Below are 27279 nucleotides of genomic sequence, written 5' to 3' on the forward strand. Positions count from 1 at the left end.
GATGATAAATTTGTTTCAAAAATAATCTTGAAGGAATCATCCACAGTACATTGGTGGAGCCCATACTGTTCTCGTATTACGTAATAAWTTACAATTGAAGACTGCTGTATTCAAGAAGAGCTTGTCTGTTGCCTGGAAAAAAAATAGATTGCTGCCGATCCATGATAACCATGCATCCACTTTCATCCTTTGTCACGGATCRGGTCAGAAACTCGGTCTTATTTATTGCTTTTGATCATATTGTCCTTTGGAAGTCGCACGTGTTGTTGTTGTTAAATATTGGCAACATCGGAATGAAGCACAGAAGATATAAGAACACACAATGAATTCAACGAAAAAAGGTAATCTAATACATTCCACTAGAAATAAATTAATCTGCTGGTTATTACCTATTTTCATATGATGTCTTAATGCTCTATTTACCACTCTCGCTATTTCATAGCTTAGCTAGTTTATTTGTATTCAATCGAAAAAGTTAAAACCATCAACAATTTTCGTTTTTGTTTAATATAGAATATAATGAATATATTTCTGTATTATATTTATTAGAGACATCAATCTACTTAAAATCCCCATAATGTAATATCCAAAGTTCTTCGCCAGTCTAGTCCTCCTGTGACAAACTAGCTAAACTAACTTACTTAATACACATCGTGAGCCCACGAATGGCAATAGAATGAGGAAACAAGATSTAAAAGGATTTCCACAGCAAAAAGAAATAAGTAAGGAGGAGCTAAGTTCGGTTGAAATCCAATATTATACGTTCAGTTAATTATGCTAAGATATTTTGCTAATGGATCAATATATACGGTATATACCCATGAGGGGAAAAGATAGTATTGAACCGAATTTTTCTAATTTTGGGTCCTCTACTACTATCCATATTAACGAAAAAAGGTGAAAATACGAAAAGATACACGGTTCTTGGAAAAACACGCTGCCGAAATTTTATTAAGACAACCCACGTATTTGCCAACATGCGCGATATAATATATTTTTGACATATAGAAAAAAAAAAAAAAACGATTGTCTCTGAATTTATAAATTATGTCTCATGTACTTCCCAATATTTTCGATAATAGAAACTGTGGTCCACATATTCGGCATCTGTGATGGTGAATGGTTCTCCCCTCAAAGGCACTATTGTGCAAAGTTTTATGCAAATACATTAACTAGTTCTTGATTTGTATACAGGAAAGTGAAAGTGAGGGGTTTTATCCGAGCTCAACAATTTTTACAGGGTGAATAGGAATGCCAAATATATTTGACCTCGGCAAGTTTGGTTATATAGCTTGAGTGGTTAAGGAAATATGTACATTAAACTTATGCGACACACGTATCCCTCACAACTGTTATTGTTGTTGTTGTAGCCGCAGAATTCTGCCAAGTTGACAGTCCTTGGCCGGATAAAAATCCGGGTCCATTCCGGTTACGTAGACCCGACTGTCGTGGGAACGTCTTCACCACTGTAATCATCTGCACCAAATTACAGTTTTGTAKCTTAATTTGAAGCCTATTACAGCACTTTGTAGGTTTTCGAGTTCTGCAATACAAAGCCCACATCTCACAAATAAAATGATATTTTCATACAAGAGCTTGCATATAGTTATCTGAGCAACTAAATTAAACTGAAGTGTTARTTCACAGACGGACGGACGTCCAATTATATATGTGCATACTTTATAAGATCTTCGACGTTTCCTTTTAGGTGTTACAAACATCGTCGCAAACTTAATATTCCCTGCCTAAGGTATGAAAATAAACTAATAAATAAAAAAGTAAAGAATTGAGTAAAACAAAAATTAAAAATTATAAAAAAAGAGAAATGTATAAACCGACTAAACAAGAAGGAAAACAAAAAGAAAACAACAAATTATTAAATAGCGGCATTGWCAATAACCCACCACTTAATATGGATGAAGTGCGTACGTTGACGCCATGAAATGTGACAGCTACTGAAGGGATGTATTCTCAAACCTGTGACCATTACTAACCATTGTCTAACCTCAACTACCATCTTGCAGTAATTGGTAAGCTGGCTTCTATCGCGCACTGCCATGGATACAAATATCTCCAAATGTAAATACTTACATACATGCATACGTATGTARTATATATGTATAGCTTTTATACGATGTATGTTGCGTCGCTCCAGACGCTGATGATTGCTCCCGATGTTTATACATACATATATACGAACATATACATACGTGAGGAAATAAAATTATTCAAGTTGACATACGCAATATTGACATATATTAATAAGATTGGAATATACCGATGGAACAAAATGTTAAATGCAACATTTAATGGAATGTACACATTACCTATGCGTTAAAAAATACAAACAAAAAATTCACAACATTTATGAGATTTGCCCATGATTATCCAGTGATACCAAAAATCCTTAGCCGTGGCAGACAAATAAAACTTTGAAATCAATCAACAAACACTCAAATCTGAATCCGTTAAATGTGTTATTGAACAAATATTTCGTATGTATAATTAATCCTCCGTTTTCGCCTTTTTACTTGTTGATTCAATCTCTTGACTTCGTTCATACTTCTCTTCTAAGAACTTGAAAACTGATTCAAAGGCAGAATAGGAAGTCCATTCATGTTTAGGATGCCCTGCCGATACAGTATGCATTTCACCCTCCCCCGTATAAATTTCCGAATCGAGTGGGGCGGAACTAGATACCCAATTGCATGCAATGTCCAAAACAACGTGTTTTGCTTTYACTGGTATTTGGAAATGAGCGGAGTCTGTTAGGGCAATAGCAAACACTTTATCTTCGAAAAATTTAGTAAATCGATTTACCTAAAATTTAAGAGCATTTATTATTATTCGTATAACGTAATGAGTATTTTATAATTGGTCTTACTAAATCCATCGCAATTGCACCACCATAACTGTGAGCTACAATGGCTACGCTCCCAGGGTTACAACCCATTACATATTTTTCCCATACATATCTAGCGTGTGCTGTTGCATGACCAAGACGTGGAATTGGATGATTTTCCCCGTTAATGTTGCGAAAATTGTCATTTGTATTTGTCACCAAAATATCATAGCCAAGAGACTGAGCGCGTTTTATGTAGGGGATCTGAGTACCATGGTCAATAGAATTGTTAATTATGAGGCTATATTAGCAATATAAATAGATATATACACATTATACATARAGGAAAGAAGCAGCGTTACCGCAGTATAAACAAATTTACTTACCTTCTGGCCCACTGTCCCGCTCTAACATAACCACTACCGTGGATTAACACAATCAATTTTTTGGGTTCTACAAGCTTTTGAGGGTTAGTAAAAATGAATGTGGCTTGCTCTTGCGGTATATCCTCCGGAACGTAAGTGCGACTTAAACCATTTTGTTCCAATAAATCATAGACTATTTCAGGAATTTGCTGCGAAAATTTATATTACTTATTCATCAAAACATTTATTATGAATATTAAACTTGGTGTAACTGAAACTTACATCAGCTAATTGTTCATAATGCTCCTGATTTTTTTTGTGATCGTCAGATATGCTGAATTTGAAGGGYTCTTCACCTGGATCTCCAGTAATGTCGTCAATTTTCCGCAATTGTCCATCTATCTTATTAATATAAATGTGTATATTTATAATTGTAGAACCACTTGATACAATAAACATTACCTGCATTGAAAGCATAGCCGAATTCACGTAACTTCTTTATAGCCAGACCACTTTTTTCAGCCGAAGACATACTTTTGCACTCACTCCCGCGGATCGGTTGTGCTGACTACAAAAGTACAACGGCAATTAAAGGGCTATTGCATTAAAAACGATGTGCATAGAAATAAATATACATATATTTTGACACAATAAATCTTTTGTCTTTAGGGTTTGTTAAGTTGTTCTATAGGTATGTATTTGCGTTGAATTTTGCTAGACCTTAGTCTAGCTTGAAGGTTAGCTCTTGCATCACAATTGAAAACTTCAAGGTCAATAAAACTTACAAATTCTAATGGTTTTCCCTGATTGACTTAATTTTAAGGAAGCAACGCGGCAATTGTTTGTTTACCTTTCGTATGTAGCGCCAAAATAATGCTACTTTGCAGAATCTTCGCACGAATTTTGACATTTTCTATTTTAGCCGCAGTTGCCACCTAATATTTTTATTTTTTTTTACCCATTCCCAATTTCCTAGCATACCTGTCAAACATACCTTGGTTTATGTTTTGAAAAGCAAGACCAATAATTAAAAATAAAAGAATGTTCATTAGTTTCTTTTTGTCCTGCTTATTTTGCTCTTGCGTTTCTCTCAATGAGTGAAACTACTTATTAACAACTTTATTGTATGTATGTATCGAGTAATGGTAGTGTTTTACAGAATTCTTAAGCGAAAACTTCAGGTACAGATGTCGCTGTTCTCTGCCAACCTAACGAATTACAATACTATTATTATTGGTGCCAGGTTGTTGTTATTGTAGCGGCAGAACTCTGGCATTGATATATGATAGTCGAATTAAAACTGAATAATTTTTAAAAAAGAGCGATAGGTTGGCTTTATTGACAAATGTTTCTAGAAGCAACTCCGGGAGTTTACATATGTAGGAAGTGGTCTGAGTTATTAGGACTGACAGTTCCGAGAAGGAAATTTACTACAAAATAAAAATTTATTTTCAGTGAAATTAAATAGGTGATAGGGGAATTTGGTATTTAGAGAGAAAAGCACCTGCTCCGCTTTTCTTCATGTCAACATGCCAAATTTTTATTCAAAGAATGTTAAACTGTACTGCACTTGGGCAAAACAGAATCCAAAGTTAAATCTTTTATACGTTTTACCTATGCACAGATCAAAACACCAAAGACTAAAGAAACGAACTTAATCAAATATAATAAATACGTTGCACATACAATGAATTCGTAAGTCTATACGTTTGTGTTGTCGCAAATGAACAACCCTTGACATGTTTAAAGTTCTGTATTGCAAATTTAACTTTATTACAACAAATATGGTGTTAACAAGTATTAACTTTTGTCTCGATATCGTTTAAATTACACTAAATGCGCCAATCTATATATGCATACATATATATACATTTATGTATAGTATGCTTTATATTGCGTTGAATACACGAAATTTATGGTTAATCACAGTTGAGTAAATCAATTACATCTTCTACAAAGCAATACACAATCATACTTATTGGCCACCTGAAGAACTGGACGAGGTGGAAGCCAGAGCATTACCACTGCTAGCCGCAAAGGCGCGCTGCAGATTACCGAAAAAGCCCCATAGCATACTAACAAGGCTCCCAGCAAAGTCAAGTAACTTGAATTCTGTGCTCTCGTTGGCGGATTCACGGTCCTCCTCGGTCTCTATTGCTGATGATTCATTCGCTGACATGTGGTCCGCCATTCCACCCATCATTGAGCCCAACAGTTGATGATGTTGCCTAGCCGCATGCACCGTTTGGTTATGCTGGTCGCGTACCGTATTCAGAAGAATACGCACAGGTTCCAAAACCGGAATGCTTTGTTTCGTGCGACTCCACATCATTCYGCCAACATGGGAATATCTCTCGTTATTCACAGACTCAGGTGACTCATGTTGTTCATTGCGACCAAAAATGYCATCGGCGTCCTCCAATGTGTTTTGTTTTGTTACAAGTAAGTCATCAGTGTGACTCATCGACTCCGTTGTGGAAATGTGAATTGTTCCAGTTGTATGAGTGCGTGAGAAGTCATTATCTAGATTCGTATCCAGCTGCTCACGTATAGCAGCGTTGCGTTCATGATCCACGCTATGAACTTTCTCATAGTCAAATTCCCTGATTTCAGCCCTCTTAGCACCGGCTCTCCCCTGGTGTACATAGCTGACAATGTGGGTGGTTTGTGGTAGTGGAGTAGACGCCGGCAACGCTGCAATCTCCAAAATTAAGCACTGAAAGCAAAAAATGCAATATTTATTGAACAGTAGAAGTGAGAAGCCTCATAAATCGATTCGTAAATTTTATTAAAACTTGTTAATGCAGCACACGCGTAAAACCACGCAAATGGCGGGCAATTATTCGAGTGGAAACACTGAAAAGGTTCGTAGCTCATCAAAATTACGCACAAATATGTTATGGAATTCATAACGACATATGCACACACACTCAACTCTTGCACTCGATGAGCGTATGTATCATTACAAAATACAACACATAGAGATATAACCGCCCAACTCATTGCTAATGGTGGAAGCGTGTTCAAGGCCTAGACCGGGTTATGCTGATCCTCAAAAGAATTTAACTTTAGTTGCAAAAATATTGGWAGTTTTCATCTAAATTATTCTCACCAGATTCACCAGATAATTGTCATCTTTTTAACTGCCCACTTAATTGTCTATAATATATAGTACAATATACTGTTATGTTAGAATATTGCTCCTTCTGCAGAGGAATGGTTAATTGTAAATACATATTTAAATTAAGCACTTACTGCCGCGAACAAATACACACAAGTGGTAAGCCACAAGAAACCATGTACTGCCAGCATTGTGGCCGATTCAGATTGAAAAGAATTAAATATTTGATTTAATGCAACGTCCTTGAACTTCAACAGCAATATAATCCGCGGGATACAGTTTAGTTCCAAGCAACCAAACCGACAGCTGAGTCCGAACTAACCGCTACAGACTGAGCCAATAAAGCAAGTATGAATTCAAATTTTCGAAGACAAACAAACTGATCCATACACAAATTCAATGATTAGTATGCGCAGCACATTTCAATACTTTTATGTTTCGCTGCATTACTCACATGGATTTATGTATATCGCGGCGCACATGGAAACTTACTTATAATTAACTGCGTTTGGACTTGCTGGAAGTTTATAGCACAMAAGCACACATATATGTATATCTACTAGATACGTTTAATAATATTGGCAATGTTTAGAACGCCTTGCACTGATGCCAATAGCTCTGAATGGTTTCGCACACATCTACAACGCCACTCCATACGTGTGGGGTGTGGGACATTATATGCTTCAGAGATTTCTGCTGTTTGTATGCGATTTACTTACTGTGGTGCTTCACCCTTTTAAAAAAATACTTTACGAACAATTTGATTTTTTCAGTAATCCGCAAACATCTGAACCTCTCATCAAAAATTTTTCAATGAAAATTTAAAAATACGAAAAAATTGTGTCATATCTTCTGGTTTTTAGCAAAATTTCTTGTGTAAATAAAAATTTAATTGAAAACTATGCGAATATTTGGGAAAGTCCTGCAGACTTTGAGGGTGAGTTGACAACTAGTGCACCCTCTTAGTGCCACTGCCACTGTGCGGAATACATGTATATATATTCCTTCTTAGCTGTCTAGGCGACAACCGAACTTCAAACCACGTCGCTACTCTTCGATCTTGTGCTCCCACAACAGCGCGCGACGCACAAATCTTCATAATCGCAATTCAAAACATGGTTCTATACGATCAATGGCGGCAAAGTCAGGTAAATTGGTACTGTATAGCTATGGAAAGTCTAATTTGAGTGTGTACCCAAATGTAGATTCATCAAACAAAGGAAACGATATAAGCAAGACTAGCCTCAGTAACATACTACCAGTGGCTCTGATACAGTCTGCGACCACTTCCACAAAAATCGTGTTGATTCCGCTTAACATGTTTGATGGTGACGATGATGCCAGCAAAAACACCATGAAAACTTTGTCTATTATTCGAGAACATGCACGACAAATTGAAGCTTTTACTGAAAATGTAATGGGCACAGCAGAATCAACACATTATGGTGTACCATTGGCAAGTAATAACGCTGGAGCATTGATGGATCAATGTTCAGGGAAAGACGATGTTACTCTATGGACACATGATGAGGAAAAATCCAATTCACATGCACTACAGCCTTCTGAAGAGACAATCAAGAGCAACCACATATCACTTTACGAAAAACTTGAGCGTGCCATGGCCGAACAAGAACGAAATCGTATCGAGACTCATGACTGTTACGAGGTAGCGGCCTGGAATAGTTCCAAACGTGACTTGGTTGTGTATGTACCCGAAAATTTAGAGCAGAAATTGCGACAAATGGCAATAGCATCTATGCAGTTGATATTTGAAATGGATATGAGTAATATTCGTGATGCTATCTTCAGAAGTGCGGCCTTAGAGAAAATTAACATGTTTAAACCTCCAACACCGAAAACTTTGGAAGATCCCACAGTGAAAATAGAAGCTAATTTGGATCTACGAAGGGATGAAACCGAAAGCACTATTCCTCTTGACTTCAATGCAATGATTCAGGGTACGGTCGAAATTGATCCATCAAAATACACACCCAGTGTTCTAGGTGAGATTAAAGTGCCGGAGTTCAATGATTGTGTCACAACTATAGCGGCTAACATATGTAGTACAGCGTTACAGAAGGGATTTCCCGCGGATCTCAGTCGAATGGCATATTCGACAAAGACTCCGGCAAAAAACAAAAGCGCAAATCGAGACCCACATATCGTTTGTGTTCGCGATGGTTCCAAAGGATGCATTTCACCAGGCAACGCCTCTTATCCAAAATTCAAAGCTCAAGACATAACCGCAAATACGCAACAAGCCAAAGAAAAGACGAACAAAGCTGGTATATCGTCAGAAATCCCCCTACTCTCGTCTTCGGAAATAATTAACGCTTATAACTCACGTGGTCTAATGAGTTGCAAAGCTTATGCCAGAGCGCTAATTGAAGCAACCAAACGGCGTGCTGAGATTGCTAACAAAAGTCCTGTACAATGTGATGATAAGAAATCTGTGAAAAAAGAAGCGTTCAAGAAGAAAGATAAGTGTGGCGACACTAAAAACAATCCTTGTACCAAACCTCTGATAGACGAATGTGGTAACGAATTAAAAAAGAATTGTCCAACTAGGAAAAAGAAAGATAAGAAGAAGGACCCTTGCAAGAGTGATGATCCTTGTAAAAAGGCGGCTAGTAAAGACGAAGGATCGTGTACCACACCGGGTGTACCGAAACCCTGTGCCGGGAAGCGTAAAAAGAAGCCGACCAAGGATAAGGGGAAAAAAGACATATGTGGAAATTCGAAGAAAGGAAATAGATGTAATAGCGAAACTGATGCATGCCAACAGGAGAAAAAGCGTCCAAAACCAAAGAAGAAGAAATGTGATTTAGGTGATCCGTGTAAGGATCCGTGTCTTAACATCAATGAAAAATCTGACAAGAACAAAAAGGAATTCTCTTCTGGAAAAGATTTCGAATGTAAGATGGTAAAGAGTTTAGGTGATATGAAAAAATCCCCATCTTCGACTTCTGGTAGCGATAAGACAGCAAAGAAATCTAAGAGCACCAGTGACATAAAAAAAACTGATAGCAAATGCGAATCGCCAAAAGCGAAAAAAGCCGACTCCTCCAAAAGTAAATGCAAGCCATTTAATAGTGCTAGCTCTAAAGATAGTGATAAGTCCAAATGTGGATCAGGCGGAAAAGGTGGAAAAGCGAAAAACCTTTGCGACGTAAAGAAACCACCTCCTAAATCAGCCACAAACAAAGAATGTAAACGTTACGAAGGCTTCTGCAAAAGCAAAGATTCGAAAACCTCCTGCTCATCCGATAAAGACCCGGGTAAGAAATCAAATGCAGACAAATCAAGATCGAAATGCAAACCGATTAAAAGTTTATGCGATAAAAAGAAATCTAAATCGGACAAAAAGCCCGATTGCAAGTCTGAAAGTGCGTCGAAGAGTGCTTCAAAATGCAAACCCATTAAAAGTCTATGCGACGCAAAGAAATCAGCATCTTCAGACAAAAAGTCTCCCAGCAAATCGGCTGACTGCAAGAAAGACAAATCGTCGTCGCCTAAGAGTGGTGCGAAAGATCATTGTCAGACGAAGAAAAAGTCAACAAAACCCAATTGCAAAACTAAACCTGGCTCGTCTGCAAAGCAGTACAGCACTTTGGCGAATAATAAGTCATTTGTGGAAATATCTCCCATTAAACGATACTTCAGCACACTASCCGTATACTCTATTCCACGTGGATTCATGTCATGGAGACAGTTCAGTTCGAAGAAAAGCGGTAAAGGCAAAAAGAAAGGCAGCAAGGATGACGGAATGTGCATGCAGTATCAATCAAAACCAAAGACCAAACGCATTGATAAACTCGAGCGGAGGAAACCGAAATTAGACTGTTATAGCGATCCTGATGAGTGCCAAGAACAAGCCTGTAAAGATCCTATGAAATCCAGCTGTGCCAATATCAAAAAGGGTAAGAGCTGAAATACCAAAAACGATCTTGCAAAATATAAACTTACATTTGAATTTTTAAAATAAGGCAGAAAATAAGAATCCCTCAGCTGTCAGCTTTAGAACGTGTTTGCATATGACTAATCGCTTCCCTGTCCTTCACAAACGAAATTATGGAACGGATTCCTATAATGAAAATCGAGCTCGATGTTACGAAGAAGGTACAAAAAATTATGAATCCGAAAAGGGGCAGGCAATTGAGGAATGTACTAATGAAGAGAATACTGATTCATATCTTATAAACAAGACAAGAAACGAAGTGATAAGAATACTGGAACCGTGTACAGTCGAACGGTGTTTAGAAGCATTACCAAAGTTTAATGAGTATGGTAAAAAAATCACTATTTATATAGGAATTTGTTATTTCGAAGAATAATCCATCTAATAGATGTACTGATACGCACCGAAGCAGTTGCACTTTCAGGATCTGACCTCCATTACTACGAAACTGGAGGGCAATCCTATCCCGGCATGACTCTAGGTCATGATGCATCTGGAGTGGTGCAAGAAGTATGCTCACTAATTTATATTTTAGAAAATTGGTACTACACGAACTTCTTCTACCATTTTTAGGTTGGTTGCTCAATAACGAAAATTCGACCAGGCGACCGTGTTGTTGTTGAATCGGGCTTAGCATGTGGCATTTGCGACTATTGCAAGAAAGGTTGCTACAACATCTGTAACAATTTAATATTCAATGGATTTCTACGCAAATACCAAGTTCACCCCGCTGATTTGTGCCACAAAATTCCAGCCGATGTCGATATGATCGAAGCAACTCTTACGCAAACGTTGGCGCTTGGATGTCAGGCTTGTTTCAAAGCACAAGTTCTACCCACGACCAATGTCCTAATCATCGGAGCGGGTCCCACTGCCATTTCCGCGGCATTGTGCGCACGCGCAATCGGGGTGGGTAACATCTGTGTAGCGTCCACAATAAAGGAACCCCTCGAAACAATTGAGAAAACCTTTCACTTTAAATGCATGCACTATGATGCGGACATGCAGTATTGCATGATACTTGAGTGTTTGTATAGCGCATTACATGATTGGCCGGATGCTATTATAAACTGTGCCGTGTCAGAGAAGTCAATGAATTTATCAGTAATGGCACTGAAGCCATGCGGCATATGCATCCTAGCGGAGTGTGATGCGGAGTGTGCGTGTTTCAATGCAATGGACGTTCTTATGAAAAATCTGAAACTGATTCCGAGCTTTCGCTCAATTAATATGTAAGTCATTGTCTCATTATTAACTCATCTGCAAAGCGTTTACGTGTCGTCTGAACTCTTGTTACCTGTTCAGGTTCCCAACTGCGCTACAGTTGATTGATGGGGGTAAAGCGCCTATTGGTCGATTAGTTGCAAATGTCTTTCAATGGCGTAAAGTTGAGCAGGCTTTTCGAAAGGCGTTACATGAATCAAATATTGGTAATAAAAAAGTTGTAATAAGATGTGCAGAGGAAGACAAAGATATATACAAGAARGAAGATTGCAAAACTTAGTCCAATAAAAATTAAAAAAATGGTATTTATAAGTGAAATTGTATATGTGATAACTTCTGCTCTCGCTCTTTTTCTGCAATATAAAATAAAATTACGATAAAGAATTTTTTAATATATTTCACGGGYTCTTTTTATTCCCGCATTTCCGGTTCCTTACCTTTTAATGTTCTCCATGAATGCATATCTGGCAAACAGATGACGCCGTGGTTAGTATGTGAGTTTGGGCAGCTGTTTTCTGTGAAAGCATCCCTGAAAAGAATATGTATTTATTATTTGCTTTTGACGCAACGTGTTCGGTAGTGTTTTGTAAAAACTCGCTTATTGTTTTAATTGTTCATAAAATCTTACAATGGGAAAGCTCGATGTTACCGTGTTACGATATTTAACCAAGGAAGATTTTCGTGTGCTCACAGCGGTTTGTTTTTCCTAATATARTAAGGTACAGTTTGATAAATTTGGTATATATTTTAGATCGAAATGGGAATGAAGAATCATGAGCTTGTTCCTGGACAATTAGCTGCATCTATTGCTAATTTAAAGGCTGGCGGCGTCCATAAATTACTGAGGGAGCTATGTAAGCACAAACTGGTTTCATACGAACGTGGAAAAAAATGTGAGTTAACGAGAAAAATGCTAAACAATACGCCTATTATAATAAGTTTTTTCGCACAGATGATGGGTATCGCCTAACGAACACGGGGTATGACTATTTGGCTTTGAAATCTCTAACTTTGCGCGGTTCTGTATCGTCATTCGGTAACCAAATAGGTGTGGGCAAGGAATCAAATATATATGTGGTTGCCGACGAAGACAGTAAATCTATATGCTTAAAGCTTCATCGACTAGGTAGGACCTGTTTCAGAAATATTAAATCAAAGCGAGATTATCATGGTCGTCGACACAAAGCCTCGTGGCTATATTTATCACGTATATCGGCAACTAGAGAATTTGCTTATATGAGTGCGTTGCACGATCGTGGGTTCCCAGTGCCTAAACCAATAGACTTCAATCGACATTGCGTGTTAATGGAGCTTGTCAACGGATGGCCAATGTATGTTATATGAGAATGAAAAGAATATGAACAAATTATTTAATTCAAGCAATTCTCTCTTTACGAAGGACACAGGTTCAAGAGTTAACAGACGTTGAACAAGTTTATGATGATCTTATGAATTTAATCGTGCGCCTTGGTAATGCTGGGGTTATCCATGGAGATTTTAATGAATTCAATTTAATGCTCACAGATGATGGGACACCAATTTTAATTGACTTTCCACAAATGATGTCAACCTCACATGAAAACGCTGAATTGTAAGATATACATATATTTTTATATTTATTGACGATCAATTATTCATTATGATTTTGTGTTATTTAGTTTCTTCGATCGGGATGTGAATTGCGTCCGAGAAATGTTCCGTAGAAAATTTGGTTATGAAAGTGCAGACTTTCCTAAGTTTGCAGACCTAAAACGCGAAGACAACTTGGATGCAGAAGTACATTGCACAGGTTACGGTGTTACCAAGGAAATGGAAAGAGATATTTTACAGGTAATTTGATTAAATGCGTAAAGATAATTTTATAAATAACATAATTCTAATGATTTTACAGGAATATGGCATGATCCCCGAGGACGTCGATAAAACAAATCCTGAAAGCGATGATTCTGAGCCGGAAGAAACGCCAGCTGATAATTATCCAAAGGATACTCTTAAAGAGTATCGTCTTCAACTTCAAAATGAAGTGAATTTCAGCGAAATGAAAAACGCGCAGAAAACCGACGATTCTATACGACGTTATATTGAATCATGCTCGCAATACCTGGCGAATATAGATCTAGATCCATTATCCGAACTGACAAATGCGCCCTCCCAAATAATGCTCACTAACTCAAACGAAGGTAAAACCAGCAGCATTCATTCAAGCCAAAAATTAGCTGAAGTTGTAAAAGATAACGGATCTAATATCGGTGTCAACGTTAATGATTCAGATGCTGCATCAATGAGTTCTAATGATCTGGAAACCGATAACGTTCCCGAACTGAACAACATGGATCCAAATTCCCGAATGTACCGTTTAAAATTGGTAGAAAAGCTTTTGAATGATACACGCAGTCAACGTTCTTATTCAACCACTGCTAGTACTATAGCGCCATCTGTTATAACTGATCGTATTAGAAAAAACATGGGCGCAAAAGAAAAACGTGAAATGCGTAAGCATTGTGTGGCGAAAGGCGAGGCCAGTGCCGTGCACAGACATCGCAAAGAAAATAAGGATGTGGTTAAAGAGTATGCTGGATGGGACTTTTGAAGAGTTTACATTATCTATTTCTAAACGAATGAGTGATAAATAAACAAATTATCGAAATTCAAAAGAAAAAAAAAATTGACATCGCGCCTTTGATATTTGCTTCGTTCAAAATAATTTCCAAGTTGCTTTATTCACCAATCAAATATTTTATATACATATTTCAATGAACACTTTCTTTAATGTGGATGTCACTTGATGTAAGTACTTTTTTAAAATTTTAATATCAGGCTACGGATGTTTTTATTAGTGGAGGACATCATCGTTCATGATATTTACTTTCACCTTTGGAATCCACCTACCTATGTACCAGTCCATGAAATTTGCTTTCAAATCTACATAAATGGTACTTATCATATAAACAGCGGCAGATTCTGCCGCTACAACAACAACAACATCATATAAACAGCATATACCTTTAGTTGTTATGTGGATTTGAGTATTATTGATCAGATGCATTTTATAATCAGTATTGGGACAGACTTGCTAAAAGGTACTAATACAATAGTTGGTTTTCCGAAAGTTATTGGAGATGAGTTGATGCAAATTGATCAATGTGAAGTGTTTGCAAATCAAAAAAATACTACTACTTCTTTAATATTATTTTATTTGTACAGAGCAATCGTATCATTCTTACAGTCAAATCTAGTCAGATACATCTAGAAGGCCTTTTCGATCGAAATATGGTAGTAGTACTTTGATTATATTTTGTACATTTTTATTGGTATACAATCCTTTATAAAAATTTTTGGAACGCTCATTAATCTCGGTTAAGCTATTAAGGTCTGAATCGTCACTCTTTTCACTGATATGGAGCGGTTGGTTTACTATCGTAGATGTCAATGCTGGAGAGTAGGAAGATTTTAATGTATCATTTATAAATAAAAGGGTAAAAAAAAATTTAATAAACATACCGTAGAAGCGTCGATCCTCCAATTGAACACAGAGTTCGTGTAAGGAAGGAATATGCCCACCATATGTTAGCTTGTGTAGTGTGCTAGTTAAAACCTCATGGTAATATTGAATTAATTCATCCTGACGATGTAAACGCAGTTGGTTTTCAAATGAAGTGTTGATTAGGTAATGTAAATCTGCGGCTGGCGATGACCAATTACTAAATTGAAAATCAATTAAGCGTGCATCCTTAACGTGCTTTGTGCGATTATTGTCGCCATTCTCTTCAAATGAGAACATTATATTAGTGGTCCAAACGTCGCCATGAATGAGCGTGAGAAAATGCCCCTGTTTAGGATCTAAACTCCGCACAGAATACTCGAATACATATGGCTTCAGTTTAAGTAATTTCTCTTTGTAGTAAGGCCCCAATTCCTCACAATTGTCAGCGAAATTTGCACATACCTCAAACATGCCCTCGTGGAAAGGTTCAAAAGCGCGGTTTGTACGTCTGAGATATCCACCTTGTAAATTAGTCAAAATCTTTGGAGTGCGTTCGTTAAGCACAGCGGAAGTAGCATGAAACTTAGCCAGTTTCCTCAAGGTTAGCCGAGCTTGCGACTCATTCAGCCTGGCTATACGATCACCTACAATAAAGTTTGACGCCGACAAATCCTCAAAAATTATAGCTGATCGTTCGAAATCCACATGTATTGTATCAGCAAAGAGCTTGTCGTCATCCCCTATTTCTACCAATAATGCGGTCATTTGTGGTAGAATCTGTTTATACATAAGCATTTCTCTGTTGTAAACATCGAAATCATTCATAAATCTAGCAATGACTGGATCACCCTCATAATTAGTTTTTGCGATGTAAAATCCCTGACGTGGCTCCTTGCAGTTTGACTCCAGGAATTCTACTTTAAAACGCGTTAAAGTACTAATGAAACTATCACCTTTTGATGTTCCGCTAGAGTCACTAATATTTGTTACAATGAGTCCTTTGTCTTTTTTGTATTCGCGCAAAATTGTCTCGAAGTATTCCTTTGTTAACCAAGYTAAAACTGACTCAGTAGTTTTCTTCATTTTAATTAAATCAAATTCAATGCGATCACTGCTCAGCACCACCGAGTTGTAGAGACAGCAATGTATTTGATGAATCTTTTATATAAGATGCCTCTTAAAATTTACCTAGTTTTACAATGAGCTGATAAGAATAGAAATGAGTGCAATGAGAGCAGTAATTTTTTCTATTATGGTGGTAACAAAAGCTAGTAACTTTGACAATTGTTCACAGTTGTGCTTAACTTTTCCGATCTTTCAAGAGTAACAATTTTAATATAGTGCGAAAGTTGTAGAATATCTTGGCTCTTCATCTCTAGACTCATCCAAATATCAAGTTGAATTTTGACTAATGAACACCATTTTAAAGGGTACATTTAATAACAATACATATTTTTTAGACGAATAATTTATGAGAAATTTTCTGTGCTCAACACAATTATAACATTATTAAAGATTTCCCAATGAAGTCCTTAAATAGGAAGTTTTTAAAATAAATTTAAAGTCCTTAAAATAATTTTAGAATTTTGCTTACTTCTTACGATTTTTTAAACGAGTGAAGTTAGCTATTTGCATAATCCCCTAATGTCAATACACCTGCAAGAGTATATCGTCACCTGAAATGCAAAATAACGTAACAACATTTTCGGAACTTTACAGTGGCATGAATGAAACACGAAATAAAATGGAACATGAGTGAAAACATATTTTAATATTGGTTAAAATTGGTTTACGACTATATCTGACCGCAGCACCTGAAAATGTTGAACATATGTAATATTATGTATGTAATTTGAAGTAGTGAAGCGTACTCAATAATACACTCAATTTCGAATTTTTTGACGATACGATATTTTGCATTTCAGGTGACGATATGTATGTACTTTAGTTATAAATCAGTTGACACTTACTTGCTTAATCATACTAACCACTTGTATACTACATTAAAAACCTTCTGTACAAATATATGGCATATTAAGTATTTGCTAAGTTTTATTAAATCGAAATAAGACAGAGATGTCTCGAAGAATATTACAAATTGTTATTACTGTTCCCCTGAGCACCTGTTAATTTGTAATCATCACTTTAATAAATATTTTTGACTTCCAACTATTTATTAGGTATAGTGATCATGTTAAATTTACAATGAAAGTCGTTGCGAAAGCAAAAGTGTATACTAATCTGACCTCTCCAGGTTGAGAGTATAATAAATCAAATGAAACAACATTACTATTAACCGATAGATGCGGTATAAAGTCAAACCGGAGTTCGAAAATATTTATATTAGATACATGGAGGCTGAGGGAAGTATAAACCCGATTTTTGGCACAAAGAATGCTGCCTTCTAAAAAATATTCTCACAGAGTTACATTTTAAAATCCGATATTTTTATAACCTCATTCATGCTTGATTTGTATGCTTTAAAGTGAAAGAATCAGATGGATTCTATTCTCCATATAGTAGGCGTGGCTGTCTTCCGATTTACCCCATTTTCACAGCGTATAATAGACGTGTTTGGTTAACCTTACACACTAAGTTTAATGGAAATTGATATCCTGAGATACATCCTAAAGGTGGGCAGTGCCACCGTTTAGTTGGCATATTCCTTACCTATCGACCTCCCTTGTCAAGGAACATATGTACGAGTAGCAAGTTTCCTCAATATATCTCAATTTTTACTCAAGCTTTCAGACAGTTACTCGAATTCTAACTCGTCTCGTTCTCTTTTATATATAACTACTGTATAGTGGAATATAATGCAATGGTGTCTTCAAATGTTTGGGACCGATTAGGTTAATATTTAATAACATTATGGTGACTAYCACCAACCGAAATATACATAAATCAGATCCAACATTAAAAACCAAGAAGACAGCGCTAACATATATGTATACTTTATGTTAAAATATAATACGATGTTTAAATTGCCTGTCGAGTACAAATAAATTTTTTGTTCTGGATATAAGAAGACGAATTTTCAAGACCATTCCAATGATTATCATTTACTTTTGTACTCTACGTAAAGATGAGATTGGGATATCTATACATATGTATTAAACAATGCTAACATTTTACGACAAATAACCATATATTGCGCACAAACGCGTTAATTCCACCATACATTCTCTGTATTTGTTCATGAATTTTGGGATTCCGCACAATTTATAGTTATTATCGTAAGTATCTGTGCACAATTTTTTGTACAGAGTGTTGTGAAATAGACTTATCATAACGACAGAACTAAGTACTCAACTTCTAATTGTCGTACTCATATTAAAGACGCTTCTAAATTAGTTGGAGCATATTTATTTGTCCCTTAATTTAAGTTATTCTTTAAAATTCTCATAGCGGAGTTAGTTTACGTTTAGAGTCAGCCCTAAAGTTAAATCAACGAAAGGCTGATGCATAGCCAACAGTTTTATATAAAACAATATTTTATCAATTTATTCTTTTTGGATTTATGGCTTTAACTAAAACCAGTGAAGCTAAGTAAGAGCCGCAGGGCCGRCCACTACTCTCATTTCAGCTGAAAGGATGTACTGAACAGGTCGTGAGAAGGTCGAAGAACTCGTCTTCAATTTGGTTTCCACTTGGAGCAAGCTTCGTGTGATTTACTGTTAACTCTTCCGACCCACATACATATGCGAGTGTAAATGTAGTAATGTTGAGCGTCTTARTCAGTGTAAAAGTTGTTTGCTCATTTGTGGTGAAATTCTGAATTATATATGTAGATACTWTTAACAATATTTGTAATTATAAATGTGAATGTAAATTTGTTTGATACGCTTTCACGCCGAAACCGCTTAACCGTATCATCATGAAACTTAGTACACGTACAAAATGGCCCTCGAAAGGACATAGAATACTTATACCCTAAAAAACAAGTATATCTTTTACGGACTGAGAAAAAATCTCTTTTGGCAGATTTTATGGTTTGTGTGAAATTTTAAAATTTTGAAAAATTAAAAATTTAATTGATGCTTTTGGAAAATAGTTAAATTTTGTTTTTAATGAAATAATAGAAGCTACTCGAACAAATCGACAAAATATTAGTGCCGAAGTTCCAGTTAAAGAAAAAGATAAAAATCTGTTCAGTTTCCGGTTAGGCTCAGATTTTGTGTTACTCTATGCAAAGCGTAAGGGCATACGTTACAGGAGAAAGGGGTAAATTCAGAAGAGGTAACCTTTAAGGTCAACTATATGTAGCCTATTCGCGAGTGTCAAATGTCCGCAAAGCCGCGGGTAAAGCTAGTGTTTGTAAAAATCAGACAAAATTGGAGTTTTCGGGTTACCATCCACGGCAGGAAGATGATCGGYGCGGTAAAATATTCGTGTACATACTATATACATATGTGTATGTAGTTATTTGCAGTTGTTTATGATCTTTGATTATTTTAAGGGTACCATGGGATCGAAGCGATGGGTAAAGCCAGTATAATAATAGAATGCATATATAATTGATGTTTCAAATTTACTCAATTTGTGCAATCGTTATATAATTTGTACAATTGAATATGTTAGAACTCACACATTAAAACATAAAAAATATAAACATTACAAACATAATTATAAAACATGATTGCATGCATTTTATTCAGTTATTCTGCTAAATACTTACTGCCATAATACCTTGCCATAATATTTAGGAACATTTCTTTTATTCACATATCGATAAAATTGCGTATACATATTTATATATATATGGTACGTAATATAAAATCTAAAGACCTTTACTATTGTATTTTATTTAGTTACATCAAGTAGTCCTTTGCGATCGAAGTAAGGCAGTAATGCTATAGCGTTATTTTGTATTCTCTTATTTGTGTATAAAAGCYTATGAAATGCATGCGAACGTTCCCCAGTTCCCATCACAATGTTGAAATCGGCTTCATCAGTTTTGTCATTAATAAGGAGAGCCTGACATGTCAGCGACGAAGCAACCGCTACAGAGAGAACAGAAAATGTATTTCCGATTCAAAATTCAAATATCAGCAATATGTATGTGCATGTATTTACGTACCGTAAAATCGGTGAGACTCCATTTGCACAGTAAATTCATGTAAACTAGGAATGTGTCCTTTATAATGGAGTAGACGCAAAGTTTCAGACAAAAAACCATGATAATACTTGACAAGTTCATCCTCTCGGTGCAGCTTAAATTCTAAAGGCAATGAAGTTTGAAAGAAATAGTGAAGGTCGAGCGTTGGCGACGTCCATGCACTGAACTGAAAATCGATCAGCAGGATATCTTTAATTATCCTTCCAGTTGTTGATCGTTCATCACTACCGTCACAATATTCATACCTTAACATTACATTATTGGTCCACATATCACCATGATTAAGTGTTAAAAAGTCATCCTGACATGGATCAAAGGAACGCGTTCCATATTCCATCACATGTGACTTTAACTTGAGCAGTTTGTTCTTGTAATAAGATCCCAAACTCGCGCACTCTCCAGCAAAATCCGCACAAGCCTCTATAACGCCCTCGAAAAACGGTGCAAACCCACTTGTTTGACGATTAAATATCCCCCTTTGCAATTTAGTTAGAATGCCACGATCACGCTCATTTAGTACGGCCGCGGTGGCATGCATTTTGCCTAGTTTTTTAAGTGTCAACATGGTCTGCGCTTCATCCATCCCAACTAAACGATCGGGAGTAACAAATTTTAACACAGCCAGGTCTTCAAAAATTATAGCTGAATGCTCGTAGTCCACATAAATGGTGTCGGCAAATAGTTTATCTGTGTCACCGATTTCCTTTAGCAGCTCGGTCAGTTTTGGTAAGACTTTTTCGTACATTAACATTTCCGTATTATAGATATCATATTGACTCATGATACCAGCTATGAAGGGATCACTTTCATGTGAGGTCTTTACGATATATAAACCATGTTGCGTTTTCTTGGTGCTTAACGTKAAATCGACGCTGATTCGTGTCATCACACTGGCGTAATTGTCACCCTTTTTTGTAGCTGGTTTTATGTCCAGTTTTGTGATTGTAAGTCCTTCATCCTTCTTATATCTCCGTAAAATAGACTCGACGTACTCCGTGGTTAACCAAAGTGGGGCTACTTGATATTCAATGTCTTTCATTATTTAAAGAAATTAAAATTAATTTATATTCTATTGTTTGTCTTGACGCAGCAAGGTTTTCTTCRAGTCTGGAAGCTTTCTTCAATCGGACACTGGCATTTATAACTAGCTGGCCGCACTTTACATACATATATTATCAATTATATCTGCCGTCTGAGAGTGAACTAATAGAAATGTAAAACCCATATATTTTAGCGTGTATGTGTGTATGTTTATGTGTGTGCCAATTCAGCAAAGTAATAACAAAAATTGCGAATGCCAACTTTGAAATAACTATGTACCCACTTACCTCTGTTCCGTTGTAATATTTAAAAAGATAAGTTTGTAATATTTATAGGTAGTATTTTTACTATTACTATATTTATATATATATACCACCTACCTAAGCAATAGGGAAGAGAATAGAGATCTCACCCATGCAAAATACTCCAGCAACATGTTGCTCAATAGATAGTTCGAATATTTTTGTACTATCACTGGATCTGTTCGTACTTCTGTGCAATATCAGATAACTTAAACTACGTAGAGTAGAATAGATTAATGTTCAGCAAAGGCCCATATATAATCATCAGCCCCTGCCGTCCACTAAGCTAATTATATCCCAACCCATCGGTCATAAAATTAAATTACTGAAATAAATAATAACTTTTGTCGCCATTCTATTTAACGAACAATCAACAGCAGCTTTAAAATAACTTKACTAAAATCCACACTCTAGTATTGGCAGAACTCCGATTGAAAATGTACACAATAGCTGAGTGAGTATGCATATTAAAAAACCGTGTTTGATCAACCCGGACAAAAAATTCGTATCAAACTACAAACTGGGCACCATTTTCTTTAGATTTGACCCCGCAAGACATATTTTTGTTTGCAAACTTGAAAGGGCCATCATCAAACTACTAAGACTACATTCAGAAATAAATCGTTTATTTTTCCAAAATAATCAAATATTTTGTAGACTATGTACTTAATCAATATAATGGTAAAGATCACATTATTYTTTTGAGTAATAAACATTTGGATACAAACACATTTCACAAAGATTAAATGAAATTGTTGTTGTTTAAATCTGTTTTACAAGTCGTGTAAATAATTGAATGTCATTCCATTTGCAGCTGTTAAGTAAAACATTTGGTGCGATCTGCTGAGTTACAACTTTTTTCCTAATAAAGATTTTATTCGAGTCGGCTGTAACTACAGTATGTGCTAAAATATTCTAACTGGAAAGACTACGGTTACTTGTTAAAAAAATTGTCTCCGTAAGCGTTTAAATATATATATATATATATGTTTTTTTTACTTCGTTTATAGTATTATCAATTTTATTTAAGGTACTATGTTGAAATTGTTAGTCTGCCTGATTCACTTCCAAAAGTCCCCGTCTATGGAATACTGGTAGTAAGTTTGTAAGATTTTTCTGAACCTTCTTATTGCGGTACAAGCTGTATTTGAATTTAATTGCACGCTCATCCTCGCCTACCAAAGAATTAAAATCTGCATCAGCTGTGTCTTCATTTATCATCACAGGTTGTATGACACACGCCGAATGAAAAGCTACAAGAATTAAAAAGTATTTACATACATAAGTGTGTGTAAATATTAAATATTTATGTTGAAACAATTACCGAAGAAACGTTTCTGCTCAACTTGTTGACGGAAATGGTTTAACGAAGGTACTGGGAGTGAACTATAGCCCAGTCTTTTCAGCACATCGCTGAAAATACCATGGTAATATTGGAATAGTATATCCTGTTTATAAAGGCGCAAGGGCTCTTGCAGCGAGGTGTTGAAGAGATGGTGCAGATCTAGTGCTGGCGAGCCCCAAAATGAGTACTGAAAGTCGATAATGCGCACATCTACTGGTTCACCTGTCTTCGGGTCGTATTTGAACATAACATTGTTGATCCAAACATCGCCATGGGCCAACACATTTACGTGCCCCGGTGTGGGTGTGAAGCAACGTTTTCCGATTTCCATGTAATGCGGTGCCAGTCTTTTTAATTTATCCCCATAGAACGCAAGGTCGGGCATATTTGTCAATATAAACTCAGCACATAACAACAGGGATCCAACAAAATAGGTACTATAATTATCGGTGTAGCGGTTAAAGAAGCCGCGATCGTATTTTTCCAAGTGACTATTCTCACGCTCATTAAGCACTGCMGATGTGGCATGCAATTTAGCCAACTTCAGCAGTATTAGTTTTGCATGTGTCATATCTAGGCCTTGCAAGCGATTCGCCATGATAAAGCCCTTCTCCTTAAGATCCTCGAAAATCAGCAATTGGCGTTTGTGATCTACATGGATGGCTGTAGAAAACAACTCATCTGAATCATCGATCTCGCGAAGCAGCGCAGTTAACTTAGGCAACACTTCCTCATAAATGGACATTTCACGATTGAATATATCATAAGGAGCCATTATAGCGCTTGCAATAGGATCGCTTTCGTAAGAGGTCTTCACAATTAAACTCTTCTCGAGTCGCTGTTGGCTTCTGCTAAGTTGATATTTTGCTATGACTCGAGTCAAAACTCCACCAAAATTCTCACCCTTTCCCATGGCCGGTTGGGCGTGTATGGAGTATAGGTGAAGATTGGGATCCTTGTGGTGAACACATAACGCCTCCTGTACRTAATTCTCTGTCAGCCACTCAGGCGAATTCAGCCTCTGATATGCCATTTGAATTTTGTAAAGCTTTCTCATGCACACATCTTTATATACTAAATTCCAGCGTGTAAGATTTTTCCGCACAATGATAACATAATGTGGCGCTAGTATTTTAACACTTCGGGCTACATTTGTTTAAATAGTGTTTTAATTTGAACAAAAAACTGCTGTTAAGAGATTTAARCAATTTACTGCACGAGAATTGGTACAGTTAATTATATTTGCATTCCTTCATGTACAAGCTCGATTAACTTTTGGAAGTAGTCGCTGTCGTAGCACGTAGTTGGAGCTTGTCGTCCGCCTTTGAATGACGATGAAAGTCTTATAACCAGACGGAATTACGTAAACAAATAAAAATATTGCTTTTATACACAACATTTATTTAAATAAAATTATAATATTTTTAGACAAATACCTGTATAATCAAAATTGAGAGCTAAAGAATACATTGACCTGCTAGGCTAAAATTTTGTCTTATCATTATGGTGGCATTTAGAGGGTTAATCCGGCATAGCCAAACAATGCAAAGCAAATACACAACTTTTCTTTATAAGTTTGCGCTTTGGATAACACTACAATAATTTTTAATCCCAGACCGTCAGTCCGCCTTTGGATTAATTTGCACTAATATTTGCGCTATAAATAGAGTTTGCATTCAGCAATCTGCAGTCTTTCATACAATGAAACGTTCAATTAGTACACATCATATTATGAGACCTTGCCAGTACTTTCTTATCAAAAAATACCTAAAGTAAATGCTCTAGTAAAGGTTAAAGGGGGCCACAATCCTCTTTATAAGGAGTGTCACTAGTCCGGTTCGGCACTTTTGAAACAGGAAAAAATACAACTTTTATATTTTTTTAATCACTGTGTTCGTTATTTTATTTAATTCTATTCGCACCGCACGTCAGAACATTTGCTTAAMATTTCCGGCGAGGTTCTTTCATTAAATTCGCCAATTCATGAGATATGYGAGTGTGTATATATGCATAAGAACTTATTGCTTTAAATGCTAATTTACGCTTTAGAAATATTTATGGGAAATATAATTGTGTTTTACACACTTGTGACTGCTCGCGGCTTTACTTAATGCACATGTGTCTGTRTAAATCCATTTTCCTAACAAATGAAATCTACTTTTCTCCACAATGTTGTAAATCTGGGTGGTCATAAAAATTGGCTAAGTCGTGTCGCCTCAGCTCGGGCAGGCAAATATGAAATATAAAAGGTTACAACTCCAGTATTTCCATCGTTATTTGAATGTACGGCCTTGARTGGGTTAAACGATTTCTCCAGTATCTACTGTTTATTTGTTGTGTGCAAAATGTCGACGTCTGACGTTAGTATAATGAATTCTTCAGAAAATTTATTAAATATATCCAAGGAGTCCTTCAGCGCTCCCTTCGTTAAAAGTAGCGAAGATCTCCAGCAGTCAGATACGCCTACTTGGCTAACAAAAGACTATTTGGAACAGTGTCTACGTAAGCATTACAAGGATAAAAAGCTAAAAATCCTCAGATGGGACGTTCGTCCAGCGCTGGGAAAAGGTGAAAATTATGGTGGTGTTTTAACTCGCATTCGTGCCGAATGTCAAACAGACTTGGGCGCCGTAGTCTCTGGTCACTATGTCGTGAAAACATCCTTCGAAGCTGATGAGTTTTCACGAAAAACTATGGAACCGTACGATATTTTCAATCGTGAAATGTCTATCTACGAAAATGTGTTGCCCCGGCTGAATGCCTTGTTAGTAGAAATAGGTGACCACGACAAAATCTTTGCTGAGACTATAGCTGTTGATCGTGAACGTTCTGCCCTCATATTCGAAGACTTGAATGTACGGGAATTTGTAATGCCTAACCGCTTAGCTGGGCTGAATATGAATTTGTCAAAGATGGTGCTGCGCAAAATAGCAAAAATGCACGCTTCTTCCGCAGTATTGAACGAGCGAGAAAATGGCTGTCTTGAAACCTTTGATCGTGGTTTCTTCAATAGGCATACAAACAATTATATGCCTGGCTTTGAAGGCCTATTGATGGCTTGCAGTCGACATGCTGCAAAGTGGGACGGCTATCAGTATTACGCGAACAAGTTAATGGCTCTGAAATCTAAGTATGCCGAATTGGGAAAACAAGTATTTGATCCTATTCCAGGTCATGTGAATGTATTGGCGCATGGTGATCTCTGGACAAACAATATAATGGTTAAATACGACAAGAATACTGGCGAACCATTGGATGTGACGATTATCGATTTTCAATATGCTGCTTGGGGATCACCGGCATTAGATCTGCATTATTTTCTCAATACTTCATTGGAGGAGGATATGCATTTGAATCATCAAGATGAACTCATTCAATGTTATTATGAAACTTTTTCGGACACATTAAGCAAATTGCAGTATCGAGTTAAAATTCCAAGCTTACACCAGTTTCATTTGCAGCTTGAAGAAAAAGCATTTTACGGTGAGCTGTAATTTTTGCACAGTTAACATTGTCGTTCAAATATTTAACTTTAATGTTTTCTTACAGCGTTTCACTCAACTTGCGTTATTTTAGCGGTTCAGCGAAACGAAGATACCGAAGACGCAGATTTTAAAGCGATTATGCAGAACGACCAGCGAGCTACTCGCTTCAAAGACACATGCTTTAGAAATATTTATGTTCAACATATAATAAAAACTCTTCTACCCATATATGAACGACGTGGTTTACTAGATCTTGAGCAATAGTTTAATTGGTTTTCTTGTGATATCTAATATTTTTGTTATAAAGTAAGAAACTAAAGACACATTCTACGAATAATGAAATATTTTAAGATCAATAAATATGTAAAAATGTTACATACATGGTAGTATTTACCAAATCTTACGAAATTTAATATGAAAATAACCGTAAAACGGAGAACGGAGACAAATTTTCAATGAATAAGGTTTTACAAACTCTTTTCATTGCGGTTCAACGCCTATTTGTTCGCTTCCTCTACTGTTAAAGGTCATAACCGATTTAATTAAGTTTTGGTACCAAGGCACATTATTACCGGGAAAGGATGACCTCTGAGTTGGATTAATTTGTAAAGTCAGCTACACACACATAAGAAGTGCAACTCCATGCTGACACCATTTGTGAAAAATTTTCATGCCATTTCATTATTTTATTTATATATATGTATAATTTCAAATTCCAACAAACTATTTAACTTTGCAACAATTATAGCTGATTTCGGACAGTATTAATTTAATTGGTTGTCAAAAAAGTCTTGCGGTATTTTCGCTAATTGGCGCTGAGAGCGCRTAGTTCTAGTTTTATTCGTCGCATCGGGTCAGCTATGCCTTTTTAGGAAGCWYATTTCACGCGCTAATACGTGTTTGATTGATTGTCGTTTCTTTTACGTCGTTCGTGAGTTATAGCGTCGCAAACATGGAGCAAAATAAAGAGAAAATACGGCATATTTTACAGTA

General features: G+C 36.4%; 8 protein-coding genes across 11 annotated transcripts in view; 4 read left to right on the top strand and 4 right to left on the bottom strand.

The window, feature by feature from the left end:
* Positions 1-2233: 2233 nt before the first annotated feature.
* Positions 2234-4138, bottom strand: LOC108974352 (UPF0528 protein CG10038). 2 transcript variants are annotated; one of them, XM_018942113.1, is made up of 6 exons: positions 4058-4138; positions 3670-3775; positions 3490-3605; positions 3229-3416; positions 2885-3143; positions 2234-2820 (listed from the first exon to the last, which is right to left on the bottom strand). In XM_018942113.1, the coding sequence occupies exons 1-6, from the start codon at positions 4115-4117 to the stop codon at positions 2506-2508; spliced, it is 1044 nt and encodes a 347-aa protein (XP_018797658.1). In that variant the 5' UTR covers positions 4118-4138; the 3' UTR covers positions 2234-2505. The 2 variants fall into 2 exon arrangements, with proteins under 2 accessions (XP_018797658.1, XP_018797659.1); XM_018942114.1 differs by having other exon boundaries at positions 2240-2820; positions 3993-4082.
* An 809-nt stretch (positions 4139-4947) lies between these two features.
* Positions 4948-6647, bottom strand: LOC108974357. Its single transcript, XM_018942119.1, has 2 exons — positions 6463-6647; positions 4948-5923 (listed from the first exon to the last, which is right to left on the bottom strand). The coding sequence occupies exons 1-2, from the start codon at positions 6517-6519 to the stop codon at positions 5183-5185; spliced, it is 798 nt and encodes a 265-aa protein (XP_018797664.1). The 5' UTR covers positions 6520-6647; the 3' UTR covers positions 4948-5182.
* A 512-nt stretch (positions 6648-7159) lies between these two features.
* On the top strand, positions 7160-11906 carry LOC108974437. 3 transcript variants are annotated; one of them, XM_018942268.1, is made up of 7 exons: positions 7160-7265; positions 7341-7476; positions 7534-10248; positions 10319-10615; positions 10675-10796; positions 10860-11518; positions 11592-11906. In XM_018942268.1, the coding sequence occupies exons 1-7, from the start codon at positions 7230-7232 to the stop codon at positions 11788-11790; spliced, it is 4164 nt and encodes a 1387-aa protein (XP_018797813.1). In that variant the 5' UTR covers positions 7160-7229; the 3' UTR covers positions 11791-11906. The 3 variants fall into 3 exon arrangements, with proteins under 3 accessions (XP_018797813.1, XP_018797815.1, XP_018797814.1); XM_018942269.1 differs by having other exon boundaries at positions 7174-7265; positions 7349-7476; XM_018942270.1 differs by lacking the exons at positions 10675-10796; positions 10860-11518; positions 11592-11906 and having other exon boundaries at positions 10315-10407.
* A 173-nt stretch (positions 11907-12079) lies between these two features.
* On the top strand, positions 12080-14174 carry LOC108974366 (serine/threonine-protein kinase rio2). Its single transcript, XM_018942135.1, has 6 exons — positions 12080-12205; positions 12262-12403; positions 12463-12841; positions 12910-13101; positions 13169-13340; positions 13402-14174. Exons 1-6 carry the CDS (start codon positions 12140-12142, stop codon positions 14098-14100), a joined length of 1650 nt encoding a protein of 549 aa, XP_018797680.1. The 5' UTR covers positions 12080-12139; the 3' UTR covers positions 14101-14174.
* A 40-nt stretch (positions 14175-14214) lies between these two features.
* Positions 14215-27279, top strand: part of LOC108974365 — a 71998-nt gene continuing 58933 nt past the window's right edge. Inside the window, exon 1 of the mRNA XM_018942131.1 lies at positions 14215-14297. The gene's annotated coding sequence lies outside the window, so the exon portion shown is untranslated. The remainder of the gene's footprint in view (positions 14298-27279) is intronic.
* On the bottom strand, positions 14685-21253 carry LOC108974308. Its single transcript, XM_018942041.1, has 4 exons — positions 20075-21253; positions 19801-19997; positions 15012-16152; positions 14685-14942 (listed from the first exon to the last, which is right to left on the bottom strand). The coding sequence occupies exons 1-4, from the start codon at positions 21150-21152 to the stop codon at positions 14743-14745; spliced, it is 2616 nt and encodes an 871-aa protein (XP_018797586.1). The 5' UTR covers positions 21153-21253; the 3' UTR covers positions 14685-14742.
* LOC108974370 lies at positions 22062-24141 on the bottom strand. The gene is made up of 2 exons (XM_018942140.1): positions 22781-24141; positions 22062-22709 (listed from the first exon to the last, which is right to left on the bottom strand). Exons 1-2 carry the CDS (start codon positions 23856-23858, stop codon positions 22504-22506), a joined length of 1284 nt encoding a protein of 427 aa, XP_018797685.1. The 5' UTR covers positions 23859-24141; the 3' UTR covers positions 22062-22503.
* Positions 25056-26684, top strand: LOC108974367. The gene is made up of 2 exons (XM_018942137.1): positions 25056-26284; positions 26351-26684. The coding sequence occupies exons 1-2, from the start codon at positions 25147-25149 to the stop codon at positions 26548-26550; spliced, it is 1338 nt and encodes a 445-aa protein (XP_018797682.1). The 5' UTR covers positions 25056-25146; the 3' UTR covers positions 26551-26684.

The sequence above is a fragment of the Bactrocera latifrons genome, unplaced genomic scaffold, assembly GCF_001853355.1.
Source record: "Bactrocera latifrons isolate USDA-ARS-PBARC rearing strain unplaced genomic scaffold, ASM185335v1 scaffold_55, whole genome shotgun sequence".
Lineage (NCBI taxonomy): Eukaryota > Metazoa > Arthropoda > Insecta > Diptera > Tephritidae > Bactrocera > Bactrocera latifrons.

What these genes read in the sequence shown, in the direction of transcription:
- LOC108974367 (XM_018942137.1), top strand. Translation starts at nt 25,147, where the DNA reads ATGTCGACGTCTGACGTTAGTATAATGAATTCTTCAGAAAATTTATTA. An exon ending in TGAAGAAAAAGCATTTTACG is followed by an intron (nt 26,285 to 26,350) that starts GTGAGCTGTAAT and finishes GTTTTCTTACAG; the next exon opens with CGTTTCACTCAACTTGCGTT.
- LOC108974366 (XM_018942135.1), top strand. Translation starts at nt 12,140, where the DNA reads ATGGGAAAGCTCGATGTTACCGTGTTACGATATTTAACCAAGGAAGAT. An exon ending in TCACATGAAAACGCTGAATT is followed by an intron (nt 13,102 to 13,168) that starts GTAAGATATACA and finishes TGTGTTATTTAG; the next exon opens with TTTCTTCGATCGGGATGTGA. An exon ending in TGGAAAGAGATATTTTACAG is followed by an intron (nt 13,341 to 13,401) that starts GTAATTTGATTA and finishes ATGATTTTACAG; the next exon opens with GAATATGGCATGATCCCCGA.